At 40.5% G+C, this 19713-nt stretch overlaps 1 protein-coding gene across 2 annotated transcripts in view; it reads right to left on the bottom strand.

Annotated features, from left to right (window-relative positions):
* Positions 1-1020: 1020 nt before the first annotated feature.
* Positions 1021-19713, bottom strand: part of TENM2 (teneurin transmembrane protein 2) — an 828204-nt gene continuing 809511 nt past the window's right edge. For both annotated transcript variants that reach the window (XM_026660851.1, XM_026660852.1), the window contains exons 26-29: positions 12514-12810; positions 8759-10373; positions 5155-5285; positions 1021-2751 (exon numbers count right to left, since the gene is read on the bottom strand). In XM_026660851.1, coding sequence (XP_026516636.1) covers positions 1990-2751; positions 5155-5285; positions 8759-10373; positions 12514-12810 — 2805 coding nt within the window. In that variant the 3' untranslated portion in view covers positions 1021-1989. The remainder of the gene's footprint in view (positions 2752-5154; positions 5286-8758; positions 10374-12513; positions 12811-19713) is intronic.

A 19713-nucleotide genomic window follows, 5' to 3' on the forward strand; every position in this document is an offset into this window, starting at 1 on the left:
GTCAGTGAGGGTGGAGAGAGCGAGCGACGGGGGGGAGAGGAGGGGACGGAATAAGCAGGGGGCGGGGCCCCAGAGAAGGGGCAGGGCAGGGGGTGGGTCAAGGGTGTTCGGTTTTGTGCGAGTAGAAAGTTGGCAACCCTAATTAAGAACCCCAAAGTGGTAGCCACTAGAGCTAAATGAAAAGTTTCGAAAAGGCTGGCATTGATATCTGATGCCAGGTGTCTCACCAAGTGGGCAACAACCTTGAACAAGATGTCACTAGAACAAAGTCTGCTCAGAGATACACTAGCATGAGTCGAGAAAAAACCTCCACTAAGTCAATGTACACCAATGTAAATGGGAGCAGTAGTAGTCTGACTGTCTGTTCAATGGTAGATAGAAACAGCTGCAGGCTTGGTAAAGGTAGGATGCAATAAAGTAATTATGGCCCTGCCTCTAAAATTGAGTCAGTGACGGTAGAATGGCTGTTTGCGGTTTACATATACAGTTGCAGAATTGGGTCCTATATCTGCACACCTGCCTGTAGGGCTTCCCCCCCCTTCCACTAACTTTTTCAGTCGCTTTATTAACATAACTTGTATTTCATTGGTTTCCCCAAATTATTTTTGTTCTGCTCCATGGCAAACGCTTTTAAAAATGTCTGCCAGTTTAACACTCGTAACAGAGCTGCTGGTGAATGTATAGCTTACCTGGAGTCCAGAGGAAGGGATATTAATAGAATTTGTATAATGTATGATACTAGCACACCATTTCTGCATCTAAAAGGTTGCATGTACTAGGTTATATAGACAGACCCACAGCTACACAATTTTCTTTCTCAAAACATTTCCACAATAGAGACAAATAATTCACGGGAGTTTTAGAGACTTTATTACGTATAAACAATTTAAACACTTTGCCATAAATTATCTTTGCCTGTCTCTATTCTTTGCTTAGCAGCAAATTAAAATTAATATAAAAACTCAATGAACAATTCATACATGTATATTACAAAAAAGTTCTTGTACCAAAGTTCTTAGCTTTTTTTTTTTTTTTTTTTTTAATTTTTTGTGGTGACCATAATGTGATTGTCTCAGTTTCTCGACCAAACAAACACACTAATAATTTTAAAATCTGAAACAGTGATTGTGCCTTCTGGCTGATGTATGTACAGGGTGATCTGAAGTGGTGCCCATTTGCAATAGTGTAACACAATGCCCACAGCTCTACTGGAACTGATACCAACAAACTACTGAATCTAAACAGACTACACCCTGTAACTGTGTTATACTGTCCACAATGGAATCTTCAAAGACAAACAGAGTATGAAATTTATTTGTAGTGATTATAGCCACCATTTTGAATTTAACTTTACACTCTGCCCTCTTTGAATAAATTAAACTTCAGGCCAGACAAATTCAGGGTCTGAGTGCAAGTGCAGGTTTGTTATTTTTTAAATAATTTTTTAATTTAGTATTTCCAGTGGTCTCTTGCTCGCATTCTCATTTTCCTCCAGTTATTACACACAAATCACCCCAAAGTCATGTTTTAAATGCACCTGTATCTTGCTTTAAACGGAAACCTCTTGAATATTTATCAAACAAGCAGTGTGAATCATTTTTGTTTCATCAGCTGGTCTAGAGAAGGTGGCCCTCTTGAATTTCTTAAAGTTTGCTCACGTGTGAATGGAGTGAGGTAATATAATATGAGGCCTTTTTTCTATTTTTATTTCTTTTTTTTCTTTAGACCCAGAACAAGTGGGTAATATTTTAGGGGTACTTTTTAATTTGTATGGTTAAAGTTATCAGTCTGGCTTTAGTCCACTTCAGGATGTGGTTTTTAATCACTTGAACAGTAGCATTTAACTCAAAAAATGTGAGCTTTCTTGCCACTTACTATCCCAAAGTAGCTCAGCCTAGTGCCCCCAGTTAGGTCTTCATCTCCTTAGGAGAGGAGATAACAGTTGTGACTACTGATTCATCCAGCAGAGGATGACAGCAGGTTAATTTGTTACCTCTTTCCCATTTCGTTCTGTCTTAAAAACTGGATGTTGCTGCTACTGTCTGCTAGCTCTGGGTACTGCTCCACTGGAAGTACATAGTATCCCTCGTAACCTTGAACCCTTCCTGTGCTCAAAAGCTGCTGCTTCTCTCCATCAGTCCATAGGCGGCTGCCCTCTTTGCCATCCCGTGCCTTCTGCTGCTCTTTGGCCCATGCTGATCCCAAGGCTCGCTGTCGAGCTTGGTCTAACACTCGTGCCTTTTCTTCATCCAGTGTGTCGGGGGTCAGTCCGTACCGTATGTTAAGTAGCAGGGTAGAATACTGGAATTCAATATTCGTAAACCTTCGAGTCCTTCCATTGATAAGGAGGGTTGGTTGGGAAACTGTGACGTTTACTCCGCTGTCCAATACCTTCCGCCCACTGGTCATCGCCAGGGTGACAAGGTCACTGTCGGATGAGCCAATCTTGACAAAGTAATGGGTATCCTTTCCCTCAATGCTGTAGTGCATCTTTTCCAGGTAGTAAGCATTGTTAAGCACAGAGGCAATTTTTCTGCTGTCTTCTGTGGCTATGCTGGAAATGCCAGTTGTTACACGGCCTTCCTTCACAGCAAACATGATCCCTTTCCCAATAATGGGAGTAGTTGTTGCAAACCAGTGCCCAGCTTTCTCTCTGATATTGGCATGTAATCTTTTAGAGATGACCTGTCCCTCAAGGGCCATGAATGCTTGATTGTGTCTTTCTGTTGTCTGTTGGACTCCAGTAATTAGCTGCAAAAATAAACAAATAAGATATAGACAGCCTGAAAATGCTGACTTCAGAGTCCCATTTTAAACCTTATTAAAAAGAACAATGAGAAATGGTGCTGTAAAAAACTATAAGCTATAGAACAGGGGTGGGCAAAATTTTTGGCCTGAGGGCTGCATCGGGTTTCAGAAATTGTATGGAGGGCTGGTTAGGGGAGACTGTGCCTTCTCCAAACAGGCAGGCGTGGCCTGCCCCCCGCCCCCTATCTGATCCCCCCTGCTTCTCGCCCCGATGGTCCCCCGGGATTCCTGCCCCATCCAACCCCCCGTTCCCTGATGACTGCCCCCGGACCACCCCATCCCTAACTGCCCCCCACCACCGCATCCAACACCCCCTCTCCTTCCTGACTGCCCCCCCCCGGGACCCCTGCCCCATCCAACCACCCCTTCTCCCTGTCCCCTGACCGCCCCTGGAACCCCCACCCCTGACTGCCCCCAGCTGCCCCATCCAACCCCTCCTCTCATTCCTGACTGCCCCCTCCGGGACCTCTGCCCCATCCAACCACCCCGTCTCCCTGACTGTCCCCGGAACCCCTGTCCCCATTCAACCCCCGTTCCCCGCCTCTGACCGCCCCGACCCCTGTCCACAACCCCAACCCCTGACCACCCCCCGAACTCCCTTGCTCTCTATCCAACCTCCCTCCCCCGCTCCCTGCCCCCTTACTGTGCTGCCTGGAGCATCGGTGGCTGGTGGCGAGGCTGCACCATGACAGGCAGCCATGCCGCCCGGCTGGAGCCAGCCACGCACCGCGCAGCACAGAGCACCCGGGTCAGGCTGGGCTCTGCAGCTGCGCTGCCCCAGGAGCTCGCTGCCCCAGGAGCTCGCCGCCCCGCCGCCCAGACCATTGCGCCATTGGCGCATTGAGCTGAGGCTGCGGGGGAGGGGGAATAGTAGGAGAGGAGCCAGGGGCTAGCCTCCCAGGCCAGGAGCTCAGGGGCCAGGGAGAACGGTCCTGCGGGCCGAATGTGGCCCGCGGGCCATAGTTTGCCCACCTCAGCGATAGAAGGTACCACTCAAACTGTTGTTGCTGGTTTATACACTGTACAGTGTTATGCAGTGAACCAACTAAAGAGAGCAGTACATATACATATTGCAGTTACCTAAACCAACATAAAGGACTCAATTTTCAAATTACTATAGAACTGATTAATGTTAGATAAAAATACTTTTTGTGCATTTGTCTTTTCAGATACACTATTTGTATAGTATATGTATACAGATTTATCTATCTTGGTTATCTACACCATGCCCATCACAAGAGTATTCAGGAGTCAATCAGCTAAAACTTTTAAAGAGGCTCTGTAGAACCAATGGAACCAATTTATTAACAGATTATGTATAATTTCTGAACATTCTGACCTAGAAGATATAAGGGTAAAAATGTGCCATGTGCCTAAGGAACCTAAGTCTCATTTTCAAAAGTGACTTAGGAGCCTAAGTCTTGTAGACTTTCAATGAGGTATAGGCACCTAAGAGCTTAGGGTAGGTCTACACTAGAATGCTACAGCAGCACAGCTGCGAGTTCTTCTATCACTGTAGTAAACCTGCCTCTCAAGAGAGGCAGTATGTAGGTCGATGGAAGAATTCTTTCATTGACCTAAGTGGTGAATATTTCACTTCCCTGAGCAATATACGTTTTAGGTGTAGACCAGGCCAAAAATTAATTACTTTTGAAAATAGAACTTGGGCTCCTGATTCACTTAGATGCTTTTAAAATTTTATTCTAAGACTAGTTACATTACTATAAATGTGGAGTAACTCCACTGACTTCTGAGACTAGAAATTGGCCCAGTATTTGGATAAGTAATTTCGTGTGTGTGTGTGTGTGTGTGTGTAAGCATATGCCTTTCCTAATCGGGCAAAAAAGTAAACATCACTTTACTTTTAATTTTAATTGCAACACCAAAAGTTACAACCATGCCTGCCAAAAATTAAACCCCCAAGCAAACAAAAAATATGATTTTTTCCCTATACAATATTGTGAGTAAAACTGTTCTTTAGTAGTACAGTAATTACAAACCACATTTTTACTGATATAAATAAAAGGCATAAGGATTATAATGATATAGATTGAACAGATGGTAAGTTACACGTTGAGATTTCCATTTGCTATTGTTAATAGAGTAACAACTCAAGGGTATATACGAAGAACTAATGATACTGCTATTATGGTAATAATCTAGGTTGGTAAGAAAGATGGCATATTCAGTACTACAAAAGCTGACTATATTGAATTTCATATCACTATGAAACAAATATTGTGCACTCTGTTTATTGTAGACCCTATGTCTATAGTCATAAAATGATACCCAAATACAATATAAGAATAACAAAATCTATTTAAGACACCAAGAACTTCAGCATACCTGTCCATTTTCACAGGCTTGACTCTCTGACAACTCATATGAAGGTGGCACAAAGTACATTTTTGCTCTAGGGAAACCAGGAATGATGTTGCTGAGCTGAAATCCAAACATCACCAACCAGCTCTTCACGTCTAAAAATCAAAAGTAAATACATGAGTGAAAAATGAAGGTGTGTAATGTGCATCTCAGGGAATCTATGGCCTCAACTCTTGATTTCAAGTAGAGTTTGGCCTCCGAATTTCTAACTTGTTATTGCTTGGCAGCTTTCACAATTGTACTCTTCCAGAGTGAACTGATGCAAGAATGACTATTTTAAATACACTATAAATAGACACCAGTGACATATAACTAGAAGGATAGTTAAGCACTGGAATAGGTTACCTACAGAGGTTGTGGAATCTCTGTGAAGTGAAGTTTTTAAGAACAGGTTAGACAAACTTCTGTCAGGGATGGTCTAGGTATATTTAATCTTGTCTCAGTGGATGGATTAGATGACTTCTTGAGGTTCCTTCCAGCCTTCCATTTCTGATTCTATATCAGCTCTCTGGTTACTCTTTCCATATCGTCATATGGAACTGACATCCAATATATGAGTGACCTAAACATTTCCTACAGTTCACCATAGTTACCCATAGCTCTGTCACCTCCTGATTGGATTACTACAATGGGGCTATACTGTGTGATACTGGATTAATGCTTGTGATAGGGTGACCAGGCGTCCCAATCAAATTGGGACCGTCCCAATTTTTAGTCGTTTGTCCCGCATCCCGACCCATGTTTGGTCGGGACGCAATTTGTCCCGATATTTCGCACTCCTGTTTTTGTTTTGTTTTGTTCCGCCAGTGGGACTCTAATTTTTTTTTTTCCCCTTGCTCTGCCAGCGGGACTCCGCTTTTTTTTTTTTTTTTTGCTTCGCCGGCAGGATCCCCTCCCCCTCCATGTGTCCCGATATTTTCTTCATCCCATCTGGTCACCCTAGCTTGTGAGAACGCTTGGAAATGTCCTCTGGCACAAAACATGGTTCCCCTCTTAGGCCCTACTCCGGCAAAAATTTAAGCAGGTGAGTAGTTCCATTCAAGTCAACTTCATAAAGTAAAACACATGCATAACTCTTTGCAGGATCAAGGCCTTATATAGTTATGTTTCACAGGGAGCATTCCTCCTCTGCTCCAATGTCAGTTTTTGTGAAGTCCAAGGTATTGGTTTTTCCCCAAAAAGCTCTATCTGATTTGGATCCTGACTACCAGATGATTCTGTTCTATCCTGCGCTCATCATAGTAGTGTCTGAACATCTTCCAGCAGTGCATTAAGCAACATAACTTAAGTGGTTGAAAGAATTTTTCCAAAAGTATTCAAAATATTCAGTCTGCAAGTTTTGGAAAGGAATGGCTTTTGGATTATTCCAAAATTTTGTGAACATTTTTATTGAAAATGTTTCTGATTTTTCCCTCCCTTACTCCTTTCTCTCTGAAAATGGGGAGGGAGATTGAAAACTTTTTGCTCTGGGGTTTCACTGAAAAAAATTCAAAAATTTGTTTTTAATTGTTTGAAATTAAGAAGAGCTTGACGAGCTTGAATCTGTTGACATCCAGGGCATGTTAGAAGCTTGTTTTCCTAGTGTCTTTTAGGGGTGGGGTGGAATGAGCCATTACAAATCTAATTTTAGTGGGTGGAGAAGTTTTAAATGTGTAAGCTTAATTTTTGTTGTTCCTCTAGATACTGAAGTAAACAACGTTGTACAAAATTTCAGATTCTATCCCAGTTACAATAAAGAAATGTGTACAGATTTTCCATTATATTATACATTTTCCCTTCAGCTATATACAGCATAGGACAATTACTCCTTTTTCTCATGGCTTCAGTTTATCATATGGTAGAACATTACCTCCCAAACAATTTACTTTAGCTGTCCTCATTTGGCAATTGAGAGAGAACCTCCTCTTTTTCTAATAGTTCATTATTTTCTATTTCTAATGTTCTTCACAGGATGTCGTTACACAGCTGGAGAAATTCTTTTCCGCAGCAAAAAGCTGTCAGCAAATCAGCATCAGGTGTTAACTGTAAATATGTCTAGAGGATGGTGTTTGAAGGTTGTATGTATTTCTCACTTATGAAAATTAACTCCACATATAACAACTTCTTTTCCAAGAACATTCTTTTAGCCCAGGGAATCCTATGATAGCAGCACGTATCTGCATTAGCAATAAACCATTTTTGGTGGAATTAAAAGTTCATACTGTACAAGCAATTAGTGTATCTTTTCTGAATTTCTTCTGTGGCTGCAAGAATGAAAATAAATATAACATCTTCTGAGTGCAATGAAATCTCTTAAAGTGAGACAGGACCCACTGGGTTTGGGGGCTTCTGAAGTTAATCACTAGAGGCCAAAGTGTGCAGTTATTAATTGAGCCAAACCCTGACGGACATTGATAGTTTTGTTCAATTAAGGACCACAGAATTAGACCCCAAGAATTCAAGATATTTGTGATCACTGATAATTTTTTTCCCAGTATCAAGAACAAATACTAGTGTCTTCAGAATGCAAAACGACTGAAGGGCAACCTGAGAAATTATGCACACACAATGTAGTCATAGTCACAAAGAACTAACAGGCATAATATAACTTTTCTTGAAGTGCTGCCACTAAAACTGTGGTAGCTCTGTTTTTTGTTTTTTAAATCGTACTGCTGTTTTTAATTACAACATGCTGCAGACTCACTTCTCGGAGAGTTTCTCCTGAATACATCTTAATTACCTTTCTTTTTAAAAAATGGTTTGCAGCTAGTTCAAGTACTATGTGATCCTACTAAGTGGCAAATTAGTAGTAATTGAGAGGAAGTTAGATGTGTCACCCAAACCCAGTACATGCAATCTAAACTGATTTATTGTCTCCACATCCTAACACTACAGATGTTCCTCAGTCTTCCAAGAGGAAACATTGTTTAAAACATTAAGGTTCTTTTCTTAAAGCAAGAGCTAAAAATAGGTTGGAGTTTAAAGGCAGAATGGGGAAAGTAAAGAAATGTTTAATCAGTGCCACTCTTGGTAGTAATTCATGTTGTGCCCAGGGACAAAGTCAGTAGGTAATTCTGAGGATTGAAGGGACAGGGCATTGGACTGGGGGTCAGGAGACCTGAGTCCTAATTCCTGTCTCTGCCACTGACCTGCTGGATGACTTGGGGCACTCGCTTTCAACTGTCTTCGTCTTTCCCCTTTGCAAAGTGGGGATAATGGTACCGTCCGTTGCACAGCACTTTGAAATCTACATGAAAAGTGCTACATAAAAACTAAATATTATTATTTATTATTAGTTGAAAATGATTCCCCTTTATTTAATAGTCATGTGTGCCTCTCTTTCATAGGTTCTTAATCTGGGGGTCACAACCAAGAGTCAGGGGTCAAGACTACGCTGTCCTTTTCATACTACCAAATGGGAAGATGATCCTAGCTTGATGGGAGAAGGTTCTGCAGGTGGATGAGGAGACAGCGGAAGGAAAGTCCTGGAATGGAGAAGTTTGATCTATTTCTTTTTCCAACACAAAATTCTAAACTTTAGAAATTTGCACTAAAACCTTTTAGTAAACAACCGTTAATGAGTTCTCACCTGTTACGTAATTCTTTAAATCAAGTTCATTGCTGAGAGGGTTGTTGCTCTTGAACATGTATAAGTTGAATGGAGCAGGCTCCTTACCAATATTTTTCCACATTGTGTAATCGGGCGATGTCCAACGCCCAGCTAGAACATCATAGTCTCTCTGAGTAAAATGAACCAGCTTGGTCAGAGGATCATACAGCCCTCCATGAAATCCAATGACCAATTGAAAGTCAGGGTTGGAATCATAATATATCTCTCCATATGCAGTGTACTGAAGCTGCTTGATCATGAGGCCATTAATACTGAATACTGCTAGTGGTGTACCTGTGTTATCGGAGGCAACATAGTATTCTTCTCCACTGCTGCTTTCCATTGCAAAGAGATGGCCTTGTAGATCATAGTATAGAGAAGTAATTTCTGAATTGGAATGATTGTAAACATGTGTCATTCTCGTTGGGTTGTGAAGGTCAGCATAAAAGTACTGAAGATGGTGCCCCAAGTTAGTCTTACAAGAAGCCCTTCGCCCTAACCCATCATAACGGTACTGAATACTCCATCCACTTGCTTTGTTGTAAGCTCTTGTTAAGAGACCTTTTGAGTTGTACTCAAATATATCTGAGCCTCGTTGACATAGGAACCCATCATCATCAATTTTGTACTGCATGTCACCCAGACGTGTAATTCTGTCTCTTAGATCATAGCGTAGTGGCATCAACCGTACGCTGTTCCCTGGATTCAAGAGATGAAGATTCCCATTCAGATCATAACTATAACGCCAGGTTGGTCTGTCATTTACTGCCACACTTTGGAGCTGCCCATCACCATCATAATCATAGGTATATTTGGTTGTGTTGGCATAAGGTCCAAGCTTCAGTTCTCTCTTTGTTACTCTTCCCATGCTGTCATACTGGACTGTCATCCAATACATGAGTGATCTGAACATTTCATACTGAACTTCTTTAATGCGCCCATGGGTATCAAAGTGTTTACTCAGTGTCATCACTGCTGTAGTAATTATTTGATTTATATCATAATAAATTACTCCAAATTTGCCAAAATGCTCTACTTTGCCGGAGATCTCATCATAACGATAAAGATCAACGGGAAGAGGAGTCTCACTTATTATAGGCTTGATGCTAGCAATCCGAAAGCTATTATCATGATAGGTGTAATCAAACCTTGCATTGACCATGCCTTCTTCAGAAAACCTGTAGATTTGTTTGTCAACCAGTGGACCAATTTTACGGTACCGGATTGTGCACGAAAAGCCACCACTCTGTAAGTTAACCATTTTCAGAACTCCAGTAGTTTCATCATATCCAAAAGTAACTGCAGTACTATCATAAACAATTTCAGACAGCTTGGATAGTTTCCCATACTTGTAGAAGACTTGTCGACCAGTTCCTAAAAAAGATGTTTTCAAAATCCTCCCATCATCGCTGTAATCAAAAATCACTGAAGCATTGCTTTCAGGAGGGTTATAAATATTCCTAATGTAGCCAATAGATGTATGAGTGGACATGCTGTGCCGAGCAACACTAGGCATGGTGACAGCATGGAGACGGTCTGTGGAATCGTACTCAAAGATGTACTGCCGTTGGCTCTGAAGCAGTAGTACCATGGACTATTGAAAAAATAAAAAGACAAAGATTATATATTTTTACTGTCTTTCAGTTTCTTTCCCTTTCTGAATTTATGGGGAAAAAGCACATTTTTAAATCAAAAATTTATTGAATAGGTTTCAGTGTTACAATAATAAAAAATATAAATAAAATCCAAATACATCTAAGGTGCAATGCTGCCCAACAGTATGAATATATTGCCAACATCTGTGATAAGTACATTTTCCTCTTTGAGAAAAAGATCAATCCCGAGAAGGAAATAGAAGGAACATTGTATCAACCTCTTCCACCCTCTTCCTTTGCTGTTTTGGGAAAAATTTGTTTAATGCCCTAATTTATATCTCCTCTGGCAGTTGTAATTTACACTGAATACTGTAGTACTTGATAACTTTGAATGGCTTATAAATGTACAATAACAGTGGTCCCCAACCTTTTTTGTCTGGCGGGCGCTAGACGACGAGCCACGGAGGACCGTGGCAGCGGACGAGCTTCCGCCGAAATGCCGCCGACAAGCAGAAAACCGGCGGCATTTCAGCGGTAACGCCTCTGGATGATGCTGCTTCTCGGCGGCATTTTGGCGGATGCTCATCCGCCGGCAAGTACGCAGGCGCACTTAGATGCCCCGGTGGGTGCCATGGCGCCCACGGGCACCACGTTGGGGACCCCTGTGGTAAAACATGTGTGGAGAAGTTAGCAGAGAGAACTGTTCTAGCATACCTAAAACAATAGGCTGGAAGGGAGGGGGTTTAGGGAATATGGCATGCAGTGTTTTTAAGGATTAGATAAACTCTCAAGATCAAAGTGGTTTAAATTAGGTTAAATAGAAATGAATTACCATATTTTCACTTAATAAATAATGATTAGAGATGAGATATCTGCAGCTACTGGGATGTTCTGTCAGGCTTAGTCATGCATTTTAAAATAGTAAAATTCATCCTGTTAGTTCATGCTATTATATGGTGACCTATTCTATTTTATGGATATATCAGAAGAGCTGAACCATGAACAAAGTATTTCCTTTGATTAATTGAAAAACAAAAAAATTCACAGATCTGGCACAAAAGACTTTTTAACTGTTGGAACACTAAGAATCCTAGGTCATGTATATATGAACATGTAATAGCAGTCTCTTTCCTGAATGTACAAAAGACTTTAAGCACCTAAGTCCCTGTTTTAGGTGCCTAAATCCCAGTTTGGGCACCATTACAATGTACAAAACTCCCACCTAATCCTGTAGGTGCATAAATGCATTTGATCCCTAAGTTTTTGCAGTAAAAGGACATTAGAAGCCTATGTTTCTGCCTTTTTGCATGTGCACTGCTGGCTCTTTTCAGGCATCTGAGCACCTGTCTCCCATCAAAGCCCCAAAGCTATACTTAAATTAGGGGCAGACAGGCAATCGTGTGGGGTCCAATCTGGTGGGTGCCCTCTGAGCACATCTCTCAGGCGAGTTCTGACAGAACAGCTGGGTGGTGGGGGGAGGAGGGAGAGCTCCCTCAGAACATTTATCCCAGTAGTGAGGGCATTCTTAATGGGGGGGGGGGTCCATCAGTCTCTCCTGGAAGCTGCTGCCCTCTGGAGAGACTTAGGGAGCCCCACATCAGCGCTAGATCACTCACCTGAGAGATGGCACATCCCTTCACCTGAGGGGGAGAAGGGGGCACAAACAGGGGGTTTCCCACAGCCCAGGTAAGTCCCCTAACCACTGGGCTAAAAGTTAAGAGGTAAATTTCCTCCCACCTCCAGCTTCTTGTATAAAGGCCTAACTCCAAACAGAGTTCCTGGCTGTGAATTGCTAACAGAGACAGGCCCCTCCCTGCAGCCCAGACTTCGGTGCCTGTCTCCATAAGAGGGGCACACATTCCTCTGGTCGGCATCTCCTATTAGCTAGTTTAGCCTGCACTTCACACCTAGCAACCTGGCTTTTGTGAATCATGCTCTAATGTGCCTCTCTCTCTCTCCATTCACTGTACAGGCAGCCTAGGCACCTTACACAGGCTTTGTGAACCTAGTGATTTTCTAGATGCCTAAAAGTTAGGCACTGTAATGCTCAGCGTCACAATGCCTAACACCTTTTGTGCCAATGCCTAACACCTTTTCAGCCTTTGTAACTATTGCTGTAGTTTAAATTAAGCCACTTACCTTTTCCAGGTATGTGTAACTCCACACTTTCCCATCAGCAAACATGCGGGATATGATTCGGCCTTGCTTATCTATATCTGTTCTTTCACTCATGGCACCGCGTTGAAGTCCAGCCAGTCGTCCATTGAAGAAATAAGAAACGTTGACAGCAGCAAGCCCACTGCTGGGTAGCCAAAGAAAAGGACGTCCTAGCTGATCATAAATTATTCTCAGTGTAAACTTCCGATGATCATCATATATTTTCTCTGTGCGGATGTTTCGGTCATAATCAATGGACAGCAAGTTCCTTCCATGGACCTATACAAATGGAAGAAGGCTGTGTTCAGTGAATCGATAAATCCAAGTCCATGCTAACTGCTACAGTGAAAATACTAATAAATTGAAAGGACAATTAAATTTCCCAGAATTTACTAAAAAAAATGCAGGAGTGTTTTGCTGAGACATTTTACAATGCATCCTGGGCTAACAGTAATCTCTGAGCAACAGCCCCTGGGCTTGTTATAAGCTGTTAACATTTAGTAGATACCCACAGAGTATGCTCAGAAGTAATTTTTCAACGGCTTACACTAGTAGTTCTCAACATTTTTTCATACCATGACCCCACAGTACACCAGGAAAGAGTTTTGAGGACTCCCCCTTCAATCTAGCCATATAAATAGGAGGGCTGCCATGACCACCGTTGGAGTCACAACCCCCAAGTTGAGAATCCATGCCTTCAACACTTTCTCCTTCCCCCACTTTCAACAGAGAGGTTTTTCCTCAGAGGTGCCGGCACATAGAATGTTTTTTGTTCAGTCCTTTTTGAGGCTTTGGGCTTTGATCCCACAAGGTGCTTGCTGAGCAAGCTGAACTCCCAGCATCTTGCAAGCTAAGGTCCCTTGCAAGCAATAAAAATCCCATAAATTTCTTTAAGCTGAGTAAATATATTTCACTTTCTCACTTTCTTTAGTAAGACTTTCAAAAAACAAACACAACACAGCATGAAAAGTTTCAGTCCCACAGGAAACGTTTTTGGAAAGTTGTAAGCATACGAGAACAAGGGGTTGTAAAAACTGAATATGTAACCTCAACTATAGCGTTCACTACTGCAAATGCTATAAGAAAGATAAAGCAGTATACTCACTGGAGGCCAAGCCACAGAAAATCCAGGCCAGCGCTGTAATCTAATAAAGCTTCTTAAGTAATTTAATTGTGAACGCACCATTAATAAAGTAGAAGTCTTTAAATTAGATATCTTTTGACAGCAAGGACTACTTAAGAAGTATTCATCTGTTCCTGGGAATTTGTTCTTCAGCTTATATTTTACAGTAGCTTTGATTAAGCAACATTTTCTCTTATCCAAATTTAAACTGCACATCAAACAATATGTAAATTAATCCTGAGCCTTCCTAGAGGACATAAAAGTTATTCTGAATTATTTTCACTGGCAGAGTAAGCCCAATTCCCATCCCAACCCACTCTGTAGGAATTCAGTTCTATAAAAAGCAATTTTAAAATTAATACAATTTTGTGTTCATAAGAAAATATTTTTTAAATTATTGTTCTCAGTCTGATATTTTCCAGTTAATAAAATTCAGCTCTTTTAACACCGTTTTCATTTCCTTAGTAACTCTTAGAAATTGCTCTTCATGTGGGATTTCCCAAAGAAGGTTTTGATATTGACAAATAGACTAGCTCTGATGTGAAGACAATAGTAGTAGTTAAGAAAAAAACTTAGGAAAGGAAATGCTCCATCTTATTCCTTATTCAAGGTTTTAGTAGAAAGGAAGTCTTGGAAGCAGAACTCAGCTGTAGAGGGCAAACTTTCAGAAGTGGCCACCATTTCTGTGAGTGCAAAATCTGTGTACATGTCAAATGTCCATGGAAACCCTGCACTTTAAGAGCTACTGGGGAAAATAGAGGGTACCTGATTATTATATTAAAGACATATGTCTGTACAATTAAAGGAAAATTCTAGCATAGCTCTGAAATTTCAATTCTTTCTAAAGTAATTAAATTATGAAAAAAACTTTCCTGGTGAATTCCTCAAATAAATTGGGCTAATAAATTCCAATTAGTCATATGTGTCTGTGAGGATTAGAGGGAATTTTAAATTATTTTTGTATATAATTATCCTAATTACAGGGTTTTTAAATGTTTCCAAGATTTCTTAAAGGTCTTTTCTCCTTCTAGACCTAAAATTACTAGATCATAAATCCTCTACTGCTATATGTTGCATTGTGGGTTTCCATCAGTAAGTGATGTTGCTATTCACAAACATACAAGAGCAACAAAATCCCATTGTCAACACTGAAACTTATGATCCTATAAAGCCAGTGGTGAGAGAACCACAAAGTTGCTGTCTGAACCTCTGGAGGTCCTCACCAAGCACCAAAACCCCATAACCAGCTCTTGCTCCTCTGTTGTCTTTATTTGTAGGAGGCATGGTGATCTCCTGCCTTCTTGGATGTTTTTTGTGTGGAGGGAGTGAGGCGAAACCAATTGTTTGAAAATTCAGCTCTTTTAAGAGTTTTGCGTCTTTATAAACAGCTTGACATTTTTGCCTCATCACAGCAGCTGTATCCTGCACCCTGCCTTTGCTAGTAAAGTTGAGTTTAAGGGCTCTCTCCTTTTGCTCAGAAGGAAGCTGAATATACTTTACAAATGTTACTAGGTTTTTGTCACAGTGAGTTGAAGTACCAGCTTTCTGAACAATTATACACCAGAATAGCTACACAAAAACATTACTCTGAGAATAAAGAAGCACCTGTTTGATAATTCAGTAACTTCGTTTTCATTTGTAAAATAAGTAACACCACAGAGTATAATTGCAATGTCATATTAATTATATAGAAACCCAAACAAAATGACTAACTCCTACTCCTTTGGGGAACGCTAATAACACTAATACGACTATCATGACTGAAGATTATCTAGCAAGCTATTTTTCTTTTGTTCTGCTACCTACACACACATCTGCTTCTTCTTTTTGCTGTTGCTGTGTAAGTCACAATAGGGAAGAGCCCTTCTAGATGTTGGTTAATGGTTCTTCCAGCAAAATTCACTTGAGTGATATTACAGTGTATACAAAAACAAAACAAAAACAAACAAACCCAAAAGTGTAATCTCTCTCTCTTTCTCTCTCTGGGTTCTGTATTAAATTGCCTGAACAACATTCAATACACTACTGATAATGTACCAGTAAACAATAATACCTGACATAAATTAAAAAAAAAATTACACATTTTCCTATATAGGTTTAATTATGGCTCTTTAATCCTGACCCCAAAGTAAGGGAGAGGTTTCCCTACAAGCAGTGGAGCTTTATGCTGGCATAGGCAAGAGCAGGGATAATGCCTCCACAGCCACTGTGGGGAGTATGCTCACTGGGGCCCTTGTTAAACCTTTAGAGAAGATGTAGCATGCTCTTGCCCCAGGTACGAGCTGGTGCTTGGGGGACAGCTACATCCTAGCCCTACTATGACTTGTTCCTGCCATCAGCACTAATGGCCCCTTCTCTTTTCCACTCGGGAGTGCAAATACGAGAGTTAGGTTGATGTTAAGTGTCCAAAAATTCATAAGTCATGTGAACATTGGGATAAATTACAGAGACAAAGCTCATATCTCCAATGGTGCAATGTTATGCTCAACAACACCCCATGACCCTGGCTGGGATAAACTACAGAATTACTAATACAGTATTGTGCTACCATAATGCTGATGTGGTAAACTACAAGTGGATAGTTGCATGTTGAGCAGCAGGAGTTTTCTGCCCAGCAGAATGTGGATGTGTGAGGTTGTGATCACAATGCTGATAGCATACAACACACCAATGAAGTATGGATGTATGATTTTGTATGGCACCCATCACATAGTATCTGAGTACAAACCATCTGGGAATGACTGCATCTGACCTCTCAATTGAGAGTCCTCAAGAAAGAGGCCCTTGAATTTGAGATTGAAATGTACCTATGTCCCATACACAAAGCTGATGTTATCTCACTTCAGTCATGGCTAATATTTACATGAGAAATTTCAAGAGGGAGATTTAATACTGAAAATAGTATTTGCCTTAAGAAATTAATCACATACAAGGACAGACTCCTGCACTAACGTCTTTCACATGCCCCTGGTTCTGTGTCTCTGTCCCAAATTTGGGCCTCAGCTGAAAGATGTGTGAGTGTTCTGATTGATCTGAAATACTCATGGAAGCTATAACTCATTATCTATTGTGCTCTCCATTCATGCTGATCTATCCCACACTGCTGCACCTCCCTGTCTACCTTGCATCGCACCTGCTCCCTTGCAATTTTCCAGTACAGTTGCTTTTATTTCATTCACTAAACAGTTTACAAAGGTGAATTAAAATAAATGAGATGCAAATAAATTCTATGCTTTCTCCCTCATTTTCAAATTGCATTTTCAGTCCACTCAACCTGCTATAATCTCATAGTAATTTCCATTTAAAAGAGCTAAATGGATATGTGATTATTGTTACAGGAACTAACACCAGACAATTAAATGTTGAGGTGTTGATAGATAAAGCTGTGTTTTGATTTGCATAAACATGATGGAAGAAAATCTAACTCTGGCAACGATTCAGCTCTAAGATTTGTGCATTTAACTTCAGCTAATTACCACAAGTACCTCTATTAAGTTTTTAATATTTAGAGTAAGGATTATAGCCATTTTATTTTAGAGCCTCATTTATTTTTGTTTTGAAGACCTAGTCAAAATGCAGAGCTGATTTATCTTAGAAAAGGAGTGATTACTACTTATAATCAACTTCTACAGTACAGCATATCAAAAATCAATTACACAGTCCCTGAAATCCAGTCATTAAGGATTTAGCTGCTAATCTCATTCCAGTTTTTGTCTTTTTAAAAAAATACAGGAGCATGCAACTCTGAAGATACAGACAGCATAAAGAAAACAGGGAGAACTACTGATAACTCAGCGCTGAGAATTTGCTAACCACTAAACATCAGGAGAATGTTAAAATGTAACACCTCTTGTCTTATTTCTCTCTGCAAATAACTAAGCAGTTGATTCGGAGTATAATATATAATGATAAGAACACTTTATGCAATTCCTTAAGGAGCTAGGTGAAACAATCTTGGAACTGTTAACAATTATCTTCAAGAACTCAGGGAGGACGGGTGAGGTCCCGGAGGACTGGACAACGGCAAACACAGTACTTATCTTTAAAATGGGGAACAAAGAGGACCTGGAGAATTATATACCAGTCAGCCTAACTTTGATACCTCGAAAGATATTGGAACAAATTATTACACAATCAATTTGTACGCACCGAGAGGATAATAGCATTATAAGGAATAGCCAGCATGGATTTGTCAAGAACAAATCATGCCAAACGAAGATAATTTCTTTCTTTGACAGGGTTACTAGCCCAGTGGATAGGGAAGTAGTATGTGATATCTCTCGATTTTAGTAAGGCTTTTCACACTATCTCATATAACATCCTCAAAAGCAAACTAGGGAAATAATGCCTTGAAGAAATTACTATAAGGTGGGTGCACAATTGTTTGAAAAACCATACTCAAAGAGTAATTGTCAGTGGTTCACTGTCAAACTGGGAGGGTGTGTCTAGAGGGTCCCACCAGGTCAATATTGGGCCTGGCACTGTTCCATATTTTCATTAATGATTTGAATAGCAGAGGAGAGTATGCTTATAAAAATTGTGGATGACACCAAATTGGGAGGGGTTGCAAGCACTTTGGAGGACAGGATTAGAATTCAAAACAACCTTAGCAAATTGAAGAATTGGGCTGAAATCAACAAGATGAAATTCAATAAAGAAAAGTGCAAAATACTTCACTTAGGATGGAAAAAATCAAATGCACATCTACAAATGGGGAATAACTGTGTAGGTGGTAGTACTGCTGAAATGGATCTGGGGGTTATAGTGGCTCACAAATTGAACAAGAGCGAAAAATGTGATGCAGCTGCAAAAAAAGCTAATATTGTTCTGAAGTGTATTAATAAGAGTGTTGTATATAACACATGGGAGGTAACTGTCCTGCTCTACTTGGCACTGGTGAAGCCTCAGCTGGAGTACTGTGTCCAATTCCGGATGCCACATTTTAGGAAAGATGTGGAGAAATTGGAAAGAGTCCAGAGGCAAGCAAAAAAATGATAAAAGGTTTAGAAAACCCCACCTATGGGGAAAGATTAAAAAAACTGGCATGTTTATTCTTGAGAAAAGACAACTGAGGGGGGACCAAATAACAATCTTCAAATATGTTAAGAGGTATGATCAATTATTCTCCATATCCACTGAAGGTAGGACAAGAAGTAATCAGCTTAATCTACAACAAAGCAGATTTAGGTTAGATATTAGGAAAAACTTTCTAACTGCAAGGGTACTTAAACTCTGGAACAGGCTTACAAGGGAGGTTGTGGAATCCCTGTCTTTGGAGGCTTTTAAGAACAGGTTAGACAAACCTGTCAGGGATGGTCTAGGTTTACTTAGTCTTGCTTCAGTGCAGTGGGCTGAACTAGATGACCTCTGGAGGTCTCTTCCAGCTCTATTTCTATGATTCTATATACATCCTGATCCAATACCCAATGAAGCCAACAGAAGTCTCTGATTGACTTGAATGGGCTTTGGATGAGACCCATCACATTTTTCTTCCCGGTATCCCAATGTGCCTTCCAATCTCTGCATACTGGAGCCACTTCATCCACAGTGAAATTTTAGCCACCTCAGGGAAGCAGTGGGGAGGGAAAATAGTGGCTGTTTAACACAGCCTTGCAGTTTATGAAAGGAAATGAAGACAACTACTTATCTCAGAGAAATTGCAGGGGGAATTTAGGTTAGTAGAATGTAATTACATGAACTAGAATTTTGTTTGGAGACTCAGACAAATTCTTGTGAAGAGTTCCACAATATATTGATAGACAACAAGTGACCAGGATTTTGATATTGCAGCTCATTAGAAAGATGGCAATTCCACCAACATAGTGACTCTTATCCCATACGGGGTATTTTTTACCAGCCTCCTTTTGAATCTACTAGTTGATGGAGCTTCTGATAACTGGCAACAGCAGACTACTCCATCGGTTTATTTGGCCTCTCAAATACATAAAGCGTCACCATTGCTACTCCACTTCATTGTCTTAGTCATTTGTATGAAGTAGAATTGAATAAAATATCATTTAGAGTAGAAAACAGTCTAGATACAGGACAAAAGACTGTTA

Source organism: Terrapene carolina, unplaced genomic scaffold, assembly GCF_002925995.2.
Source record: "Terrapene carolina triunguis isolate 2854851 unplaced genomic scaffold, T_m_triunguis-2.0 Scaffold838, whole genome shotgun sequence".
Classification (NCBI taxonomy): domain Eukaryota; kingdom Metazoa; phylum Chordata; order Testudines; family Emydidae; genus Terrapene; species Terrapene triunguis.